We start from the raw sequence: 11,485 nt of genomic DNA on the forward strand, positions 1-11,485 counted from the left end.
GAAACTGTTGATATTCAAATATAATAGTATATTTGAAAAGCAAAAATAATCTAGATCTAAATTTGTGGAATTAATATGCATATTTAGAGGAATTGTTGGACAGAAAATCTATATATAGACATTCTATCTCTACAGACAGCCTCAACTAGACAATAAAAATCACAAACCATCGATTTTCAGTAACATTAAATAGCCAGGGATAAATTTAACAAAAATGTGCAAGTAGAAAATGAAACTTTATTTCCACAACTTTAACAGTCAAATATACAAATAAGAACAGCATAAATCGTTTCAGTTTATCTTCTTTCAAGCAAATGGTTGCCCTTCACCTATAATACAAACATTAGAAAAGTTCCTCAGCAGAACTTTGATGACAGGAGAGGTATACAAAGCTCACTGCAGTTGTAGTTTTACAAAATGGACTAAAACAAGAACACTAAGGGCGACCTTTGGCTTACCTTCAGTTAATCCTCTCGAGATTCTATAGACTTTTCAAGCATATTACCAGTATTTGTGATGTTTAGTTATTTAGTTACTGGGGTATGTTAAATAATACTTGTTTTTCTACCCTATTAGCCATTTCATCAATATTCTGAAAATATCTGAGTTCCAGATTATCCTCAGTTTTAATTCTGTAATATACTAACTATTAGTGTCTTGTTCATATTTCTTATTATGTATACTTGGGCTCTTTCCATTTTCTTCACAGTTATGTAAACTAAGAGGAGTGGACTAGCAGTTTGGGGTTGACAGATACAAACTATTACATTCAGAATGGATAAACAACAAGGTCCTACTATACAGCACAGGGAACTAATGTCCAATCTCCTGTGATAAATCACAACGGAAAAGAATATTTTAAAATGTGTGTGTGTGTGTATATATATATATATATATATATTAAAAAATATGGAAACTAGCACATTGTCTTTATTTATTAGTTTAGTTCATTTTCCTCTTCCTAACACTTCATACCTGTCTTTTATTAAGTATCTTTTCCTTTTTCCCTTAGGTTTATTCTGTTGCTCTTTTTCTTACCGTTTATGTTGGATGTAGGATTTTGTATTTATGTACCTTGTAATTTATGTATTTTTCTTTTTAAATACCATACATATTTAGGGCTAAGATTTTTCTATGAGAACATTTTAATCATGTTCTGTAGACTTGAAAGTCGTCTGAAAGTTGTATTTTCATCTAAATGTTCTAATGGAATGGAACAAAAACGTTAAGTTAAAATATTTAGAAGACTAATACACAGTAAATTCTTCCCTAACTATGAAGTTCTTCCTTTTAAATCAGAACCATGCAATTCATTGTCAGCAACTGGGAAAACACGTATGTGAAAGATACTAAGTTGATTATGCAGGAAGAACTAGAGTTGCAATCTTTGACCTTCAGAACTTTTTAAATTCATATATCAAAGGAAAAATAACTATGGTTAGAGACGATTATATCATGAGGCACAGATTTTTACTAGTTCTTTAAGAGTGAGAGTGGGATGTAGAACAAAAACCATCATAGTATTGTAAAGTAATGATCCTCCAATTAAAATAGGCAACACCCCCGCCCCCCAAAAATACCAAACGTGGGGGCAGGTAGTGTGCTTAGCATATGTATCTTACTCACACCTGGCTTGAATATCACCGACTAAATGCACTCTCTCAACTTGATCAGCCACAGAAACAGGAAACTAGACTATCTTTTGCCATTTTATTATTCAGTCATTGCATGCTTTACTGGGGAAAGGATTTAAAATCCAACTGTTTTTTTAAGAGCTAGAGAATTCAGAATTTGAGAGAATTTAACAAACATCAAGAAGAATGTTGGCTCATTTTCTTTAAAAAAATTATTTATTTTAATTGGAGGCCAATTACTTTACAATATTGTGGTGCTTTTTGAATGAATCAGCCACAGGTGAACATGTGTCCCCCATCAGAAAATGAAATCTCAATTCGCCTGTTAAAATTTGACTCAAGATGATATTTTATTATAAATAAGTCATAAAAAAACAGAGTATTCTTGTATGCATTACATCGAAGAGAATCAGAGAATGCAAGAATTAGCATTGAAAACTTAGCATTTAAGTGTATCTGTTCTGAATTCACAACTTACATGAGTAAAGTTGAGTTTAGAAGTTAAGGGATTTCACAGAAACACACACGTTATGCTAAAGCTTGTACTAGAACCTACTTGAATGCCTGAGCATATTTCATGTAAACTAATATTTATTACAAATGCATGCCATATTTGCTACAAGCAGAAATTATAAAAGAACCTGAAAATTATTAGCTGTTGCTTAAAGTACTAATACAAGAGAAGAAAACGGTTCCCTATTTTCAATTCGATATGGCTTTGATTCTCTCTGTTTCTTTATTTGAAAGTCTGTAAGTCAGGCATTCAGGCATCGGGGGTCTGAACTATCTTTCAAAGAATATGTGAACTCTGTTATTAAAATAATAGTAATGTTCCTTCTATATTATTAAAGATATAATATTCTGAAAAAACAGAAACCACATAAATTACTTTCTGAATGGATGACATACCTGCTTCTGGCATTTCAACAGGCTCTGTATTTGATGCAACCTCCTCCCTGACATTGGGACCATCTCCACCTTTACCCCCAGTCTTTGCCTCAGCCAATTCCTGGAGATCAGTTTCCAGATCAGAATCTTTAAAAAAAAAATGTATCAATTCAGCTGTAAAGCATACAATATAAACAAGGGAATGATGATATTGATTCCCTCAGTATTATGAATTAAAAGTCTTAGGCCAGTATGGTAAAAATGTGATGAATGAGAACCTCAGGAGCATTATTCCAGGAATGTTTTGCTGGAGAAAAAGGAAAGCAGAATTTTCCGAATGCTATCACCATTTTCCTTTCCCAGGGTTGTCCTCAGACAACTTAGGTGCCCCCTTCTCTTTGTCTTGAAAACAAGGGAAAATTTGAGCGACCACACTGACCTGCAAACTATACTCTCCTCAGTTTTTTAGGAACTGTCTGAAGTCCTTTTCTAATGTTTCCTTTCCTCCTCTTACTGCTTATGTCTTAAGACATGATGCACACTTACACTTTACCTCCAGAGGCATCCTCCTTCTCTTCATTATGATTCACCGGATCCTCTCCATTTACTTCCTCCTTCCCAGGTGTGATATCCTGAATCTCAGCTGGCGGTTCCTCTTGTTGAGGTTGCTCAACACTGGGCTGCTGGTCCTAGTAGAGAGTGCATGCAAATAAATCTTTTTGTTGTTAATACATCTAATAGCATAAATATACATAATACATAGATATATCTGAGCATAAGTAAACCTAACAACATTTTCCCAACACAATTCTATGTACTTACTTTTAATAAAGTTACTCTTCCCACAGAGAAGATTTAGCTCCCATAAGAGTTACACAGAAAGACTTTGGAAGTTATTTAAATCTATGTTGGGATGGAAGTATGCAGTCTGTTGTTAATAAGCAGGAGGAGGGAGTCACTGGGCACATTTCCAGGGAATTCAACAGTATACTCATAGGCAACGCCAGACTGTAATATATCTGGATCAATGTTCCTTTCTAAGACAAACTGTCACCCTTTATCAGCATGGAAGACCTTTATCACTGCATCATGATTTTCTCAAAAATAAGCTTGTGCTAATAGAAAACATCAAATGGTAAGGTACTCACAACCACAGGTTCATCCAGCTTGGGGAATCTTGATCTATAGGTCCCAATGTTGACACCACTTGCCCACTGATATTTCTCCCGGAAAGTAGAATATTGTGATTTAGAAAATGTATTTAAGAGTACAGCTATATTTCATCACTTTTATGACCATATGTTGACTTATTTTTTTTAATGTGAAAATACTTTCAAAAGAAAATTCTGGTTAAGTTAGAGTGTACATGCATTCCAATTACACCAAATACAGTTGCTTGCAAACCCATTTTTGTCTTTGCTATGCTGGCAGAGAAATCACCTTAAGGTACACAGGAAGGCTGAATTTTTGTGAGGAAGTTTGATTTCACAATAGAATTCTCCATCATGAAGATATTTAGTGAAATACTGCTAGGAATTTAAAAATTCAGGACTACTGCTCATGTCACACTCCTATTCACCAGACCTATTTCCCCCAACTCCCTTGGAATTCAGTTGGAACACGAAGAAAGGCTCAGTCTTTACAGCCTGACTATGGGATTTTCTCAGTGTCTGTGGCTGAGGTGAGTCTGCATGCAGAGCAACCGGTCCACTTCTCTCTTGGCACCTTACCACAAAACTCGTGATACATATGTATTATATGATTGTATGTTATGTATTATATGATTTCATGTCAGTGGGTTTCTGGAAAAGCACAACTATAGGCAGAGAAATATGTCTGTGGTTGCCAGGGTATAGGAGTGGAGGAAGGAGTCTGAATGCAAATAGCCCAAGGGAGCATTTTCAAACCAATGGGACGTTTTCTACATTTTTATTGTGGTAGCATTTACACAATGGTATGCATATGTCAAAACTCGACAAATGGTAATGCTTTAAAGCATTGACTTCTATGGTATATAAATTATATCTCAATACTTCCCACTTTTCTAAAAAAGGAAAAGGATCTTTTAAGTATGTAAATACTGGTTATTGTATCCATCTAGAACTTGAGTTCATAAACATAAAAGTCTTATTTGAAATTCTTCCCAGACCCGGCCAACTTCCAGGATTCCCCATGACACCTTTGTACCCTTATGACAGGACACAGAAACTGGGTCTTAACCACGTTTACAAGTCCGTCTCTTCACCTCAAGTCAACATTCTTGCTGAGTTCTGTCCATTTTACTTTGAAAATGTCCAATGCAACTACTTTTTCCCATGTCCACCACATCTGCTCTAGTCCAAAGCTCCCCTCCATTTAATTGTCAACCCCCTTCTAACGGGTCTCTCACATCCACTCAGGGTGCCTGTCTCCCACTCACCGCCCTCTCCCTCCCTCTCTTACAGTTGCAGAACTGTTTATGACTTTCTAGATAAAGCCTACTGTCCTACACAAGAACTTGAAGGTATGGTCTAGCCCTTGCCCAGCTTGCTAACATCATGGAAAGTAGAGAATCCTCTTCTTGTCTCTCTCATTCGGCTTCATTCATACCCTCCAATTTCTCAAGCTTAGATTGTCCCATATTTCTGAAGCCTCCGGTTAGTAGACTCCTTCAAGCTAGGCTTCAACAGTATATGGAACAAGAACTTCCAGATATACAAGCTGGTTTTGAAGAGGCAGAGAAACAAGAGATCAAATTGCAACCTTCATTAGATCATGGGGAAAGCAAGGGAATTCCAGAAACACATCTACTTCTGCTTCATTGACTAGACTACCTCAAGGCCTCTGACTGTGTGGATCACAACAAACTGTGGGAAATTCTTAGAGATGGGAGTACCAGACTAGCTGACCTGTCTCCTGAGAAACCTGTATGAGGGTTAAGAAGTAACAGTTAGAATAAAACATGGAACAATGGACTGGTTCAAAATTGGGAAAGGAGTAAGACAAGGTTGTATAGTGTCACTTTGCTTATTCAACTTACACGCAGAGCACATCATGGGAAATGCTGGGCTGGATGACTCACAAGCTGGAATCAAGGTTGCTGTCAGAAATATCAACAAGCTCAGATATGCAGATCATACCACTCTAATGGCAGAAACTGAAGAGGAACTAAAGAACCTCTTGATACGGGTGAAGAGGAGAATGAAAAGGCTGGCTTAAAACTCAACATTCAAAAATAGAAGATTATGCCATCTACTCCTATCATTTCACAGAAAACAGAAGGGGGGAAGTGGATGCACGGACACATTTAATTTTGGAGGCTCCAAAATCACTGTGGATGGTGATTGCTGCCATGTATTCAGACACTTGATCCTTGGAACAACAGCTATGACAAAGCTAGTATGCATAAATGCTCATTGCTTCAGTCGTGTCTGACTCTTTATGACTCCATGGACCGTAGCCTGCCAGGTGCCGCTGTCCATGGGATTCTCCAGGCGAGAATACTTTAATGGATTGCCATGCCCTCCTCCCATGAGGCATGGCAGGGCATCTTCCCAACCCAGGGGTGAAACCCATGTCTTCTGCATCCCGTGCATTGCAGGGAGGTTTTTGTTTTTGTTTTGGCCAATTTATGCATGTTTTAATTGAAGGATAATTGCTTTACAGAATTTTGTTGTTTTCTGTCAAACATCAACAAGAATCAGCCATAGATACACCCATGCAGGCGGATTCTTTACCACTGAGCCACCAGGGAAGCCTATGTCAAACCTAGACAGCATAGTATAAAGCAGAGACATCACTTTGCCAACAAAGGTCCGTATAGTCAAAACTATGGCTTTTTCAGTAGTCATGTACAGATGTGTGAGTTCGATCATTAAGAAGGCTGAGTGACAAGAATTGACGCTTTCGGTTTGTGGTGCTGGAGAAGACACTTGAGAATCCCTCGGACAGCAAGGATATCAAAACAGCCAATCCTAAAGGAAACCAACTGTGAACATTCAGTGGAAGGACCGATGCTGAAGCTGAAGCTCCAATACTTTAGCCACCTGATGGGAACAGACGACTCACAGGAAAAGACCCTGATGCTGGTGATCAGGGTAGGAAGCCTAAAGCAAGTTATGCCCTGGTGACTGCTGAACAGGTTTTAGAAGCAAAATCTCTCCCCCAGGGAACCAGTGCTATTAGCGGAACTTATGGCTCTGACCCGAGTTCTAGAGCTAAGCGAAGGGCAGCGAGCAAATATCTTCACTGATTCTAAGTACGCTTATTTGACTTTACACACTCATGCTGCAATATGGAAAGAAAAACAGTTTAAAAGGGCAACAGGAGAACTTATTGAGCATTTCAGAGAGATCCAGAGACTTGTAACGACTATATATTGTCCTAAAGGAGTAGCTGTTACGCATTGCAAAGGGCACAGCAGGGATGGGAGTAAAGTAGCTGAAGGTAATCAGCTGGCTGATGTCAAGCCAGAAAAAGTGGCACTTTAGGAAACCCCTTCACTGCAGATGCCTTTGATCTGGACAGGTCCTGTGGAACAGGAAAAACCACAATATACTGAGGAAGAATTAGAAAGATATGAGAAAAGAGGAGCAAAGATTACTGATAAAGGATGGCTACAGTCCAAGGATGGACGATTAATAATTCCTGAAAAGACTCAATGGAAAATTCTTAAGGGTTTACACCAGAGTTTTCATTTAGATGTAGAGAGTACTTAACAGATAGCTTCTCATTTGTTTGAAGGTAAAAATGTAGTGAAAACTTTAAAGGACATTATCAAAAGATGTGAGGTTTGTCAGAAAAATAACCCAAAGACTGAAAAGCTAGCAAAATCTGGATTACAACGAAGTGGAAAATATCCTGGAGAAGACTGGGAAACTGATTTTACTCACATGCCACAAGCTAATGGATATTCTTGCTCACAAGTTTGGGTGGATATTTTCCTGGATGGATTGAGCCTTTTCCCTGTTGCAGTGAACACGCTAAGGAGGTTATAAGAATTTTAATCCATGAAATTATCCCCAGGTTTGGGCTGCCACGGAGGCTTCACAGTGACAATGGCACCACCTTTGAAGCTGCTCTAACTCAGGGGGTGTCTAAAGCTCTAGGAATAGAATCTCACTTACACTGTTCCTGGAGACCCCAATCCTCAGGAAAGGTTGAAACAGCTAACGACATTATCAAAAGACATCTGTGCACATTAACTCAAGAGACACAGGACAATTGGATTAAAGTTTTACCCATAGCTTTAATGAGGGCTGGGACTGCCCCCCAAAAGGAGGGGCTGTCCCCCTTTGAATGTATTTATGGAAGGCCTTTCTTATGCACAGACATTGTTATAGACCCTGAAGCCTTAGAATTAACTAATTATGTAACTCAGCTCTCAGTTTTTCAAGAGGCATTAATGGAATTCCAGCAGGTGACTCCTGACCTAGCCTCTGCATCAAACAAGCCCTCATTTGAGCCAGGAACAGAGGTCCTGATAAAAACACTGGGATCTGGGGGCCAATCCCTCAAACCCCTCTGGAAAGGCCCTTACCAGCTTATTCTTTCTTCTCCCACAGCTGTCAAAGTGCCAGGAATAGATTCATGGGTGCATCACACTCGAGTTTAAGAGGTGGCACCCTGACCAGAACTAAGTGACGTCATTTTATGTCTTTCGTTTTTATGCTCTGACTTTGTACTTTTCAGATGGCCCTGATAATCTATGTGAGCCTACTTCTGACTCCAAAAATCCTGAGTTTGCCGGTTGATCCTCAAGACAATGCCTTCCTGTCCTGGGCTCACTCCTATGCTGCATTCCACAATCTGTCTAACTGCTGGGTCTGCAGAGTGCTCCCCTCTTCATCAGTGGAAGGCTTCCCATGGTGGACATCTCCACTTCAAGGAAAAGACTTTCTCCAAGTCTGTGAATACCTTCGACAACAATCGTGTGTGATGTCTCTTCTTAATCTGATGACATCTAACAACCCTAAGATGGACCGGTGCAACACTCTGTACTTTAATTATGGACATAACGTGGCTTTTAATTTTGATTATACATTGTCTTGGTTTAATGACTATTTCGCTACACAGAAGGTAAATGGGTCTAGATCTAGTGGCTTTTTACCTGACGTTTATCAAATATGGGATGATTGAGGTTATATGGCTAACTCCTGAAAAAGGACGTCTAATGTCTACTGCCCCTATATGCTGGGAACAAATAGAGCCATCCCCAGAAGTTAGCCAACAACTTAATTATAATGATTGGAAACAATTGGGACTTTTGCCTCAGGAAATATGCAAGGTAATCATTCCCGTATTTTCCAACCCCAGTTCAGGTCCTCCCTTTGCTTGGCCAGGCACTGATTGGGACTGGATATCTCAGTCACGCTGGCTTGCTCCAAATGGGACCTACTGGATATGTGGCTCTTACCTATGGGCATGGCTTCCCCCTGGCTGGATAGGGAGATGCACCCTAGGTTTAGCTTTTACTCATGGCTTCATATTTTCAGAGCTTCCAGAAAAGCCTGCTAATTTACCACACCTTAAAACTCAGTGGGCAAGGTCTGTATTTCACTGGTATGATTATTTGGCTGCAGTGTTTGTTCCCTCTCTGGGAACTACAGATGTTCTGCTATGAGCGGATGCTTTTGACTAATTTTACTCAACAGGTATTACAAGATTCTCAAAAAGCTATTTCAGCTCTTCAGTTCAGTTCAGTTGCTCAGTCGTGTCCGACTCTTTGCGACCCCATGAGTCGCAGCCCGCCAGGCCTCCCTGTCGATCACCATCTCCTGCAGTTCACTCAAACTCAAGTCCATCGAGTCGGTGATGCCCTCCAGCCATCTCATCCTCTGTCGTCCACTTTTCCTCCTGCCCCCAATCCCTCCGAGCATCAGAGTCTTTTCCAATGAGTCAACTCTTCGCATGAGGTGGCCAAAGTACTGGAGTTTCAGCTTTAGAATCATTCCTTCCAAAGAACACCCAGGACTGATCTCCTTTAGAAAAGACTGGTTGGTAACATCGAAAAAAGATGTCCTTTTCATTATAGGGGACTAGAATGCAAAGTAGGAATTCAGGAAACACCTGGAGTAATAGGCAAATTTGGCCTTGGATTATGGAATGAAGCAGGGCAAAGGCTAATAGAGTTTTGCCTAGAGAATGCACTGGTCATAGCAAACACCCTCTTCCAACAACACAAGAGAAGAGTCTACACATGGACATCACCAGATGGTCAACACCGAAATCAGATTGATTATATTCTTTGCAGCCAAAGATGGAGAAGCTCTATACATTCAGCAAAAACAAGACCAGGAAATGATTGTGGCTCAGATCATGAACTGCTTATTGCCAAATTCAGACTTAAATTGAAGAAAGTATGGAAAACCACTAGGACCATTCAGGGAAACAAATCCCTTATGATTATACAGTGAAAGTGAGAAATAGATTTAAAGGACTAGGTCTGATAGACAGTGCATGATAAACTATGGACGGTGTTTGTGACATTGTACAGGAGACAGGGATCAAGACCATCCCATGGAAAAGAAATGCAAAAAGCAAAGTGGCTGTCTGGGGAGGCCTTACAAATAGCTGTGAAAAGAAGAGAAGTGAAAAACAAAGGAGAAAAGGAAAGATATAAGCATCTAAATGCAGAGTTCCAAAGAATAGCAAGGAGTGATAAGAAAGCCATCCTCAGCGATCAATACAAAGAAATAGAGAAAACAACAGAATGCGAAAGACTAGAGATCTCTTCAAGAATATTAGAGATACCAAGGGAACATTTCACACAAAGATGAGCTCTATAAAAGGACAGAAATGGTATGGACCTAACAGAAGCAGAAGATATTAAGAACAGGCGGCAAGAATACACAGAAGAACTGTACAAAAAAGATCTTCATGACCAAGATAATCACGATGCTGTGATCACTCACCTAGAGCCAGACATCTTGGAATGTGAAGTCAAGTGGGCCTTAGAAAGCATCACTATGAACAAAGCTAGTGGAGGTGATGGAATTCCAGGTGAGCTATTTCAAATCCTGAAAGATGATGCTGTGAAAGTGCTGCACTCACTATGCCAGCAAATTTGGGAAGACTCAGCAGTGGTCACAGGACTGGAAAAAGTCAGTTTTCATTCCAATCCCAAAGAAAGTCAATGCCAAAGATGCTCAAACTACCACACAATTGCACTCATCTCACACACAGTAAAGTAATGCTCAAATTCTCCACTCCAGGCTTCAAGCAATACAATGAACCGTGAGCTTTCTGATGTTCAAGCTGATTTTAGAAAAAGCAGAGGAACCAGAGATCAAATTGGCAACATCTGCTGGATCATGGAAAAAGGAAGAAGAGTTCCAGAAAACATTCTACTTCTGCTTATTGACTATGCCAAAGCCTTTGACTGTGTGGGTCACAAATCAACTGTGGAAAATTCTGAAAGAGATGGGAATACCAGACCACCTGACCTGCCTTTTGAGAAAATCTGTATGCAGGTCAGGAAGCAACAGATAGAACTGGACATGGAACAACAGACTGGTTCCAAATAGGAAAAGGAGTACATCAAGGCTGTATATTGTCACCCTGCTTATTTAACTTATATGCAGAGTAACATCATGAGAAACGCTGGGCTGAAGAAGCACAAGCTGGAATCAAGATTGCCTGGGAGAAATATCATTAACCTCATATATGCAGATGACCACCCTTATGGCAGAAAGTGAAGAGAGGAACTAAAAAGCCTCTTGAAGAAAGTGAAAGAGGAGAGTGAAAAAATTGCCTTAAGGCTTAACATTCAGACAACGAAGATCATGGCATCTGGTCCCATCACTTCATGGCAGATAGATGGGGGAAACAGTGACAGACTTTATTTTTGGGGGCTCCAAAATCACTGCAGATGGTGATTGCAAGCCATTAAATAAAAGACGCTTACTCCTTGAAAGGAAAGTTATGACCAAACCTAGATTGCATATTCAAAAGCAGAGACATTACTTTGCCAACAAAGGTCCGTG

The 11,485-nt window shown here is 39.6% G+C and overlaps 1 protein-coding gene across 2 annotated transcripts in view; it reads right to left on the reverse strand.

Annotated features, from left to right (window-relative positions):
- Positions 1 to 217: 217 nt before the first annotated feature.
- Positions 218 to 11,485, reverse strand: part of LOC113887185 (X antigen family member 5-like) — a 151,636-nt gene continuing 140,368 nt past the window's right edge. Inside the window, exons 1-4 of one of the 2 annotated variants that reach the window (XR_003509660.1) lie at positions 3,671 to 5,213; positions 3,069 to 3,211; positions 2,544 to 2,669; positions 218 to 329 (exon numbers count right to left, since the gene is read on the reverse strand). Coding sequence is in view for 1 of the 2 variants with exons in the window: in XM_027534143.1 (XP_027389944.1) it covers positions 307 to 329; positions 2,544 to 2,669; positions 3,076 to 3,211 (285 nt within the window). In the remaining variant the exon portion in view is untranslated. Of the gene's footprint in view, positions 330 to 2,543; positions 2,670 to 3,068; positions 3,212 to 3,670; positions 5,214 to 11,485 lie in introns of those variants that run through there. The other variant, XM_027534143.1, reaches the window with a different exon arrangement.

This window comes from Bos indicus x Bos taurus, chromosome X (assembly GCF_003369695.1).
Source record: "Bos indicus x Bos taurus breed Angus x Brahman F1 hybrid chromosome X, Bos_hybrid_MaternalHap_v2.0, whole genome shotgun sequence".
Taxonomy (NCBI): domain Eukaryota; kingdom Metazoa; phylum Chordata; class Mammalia; order Artiodactyla; family Bovidae; genus Bos; species Bos indicus x Bos taurus.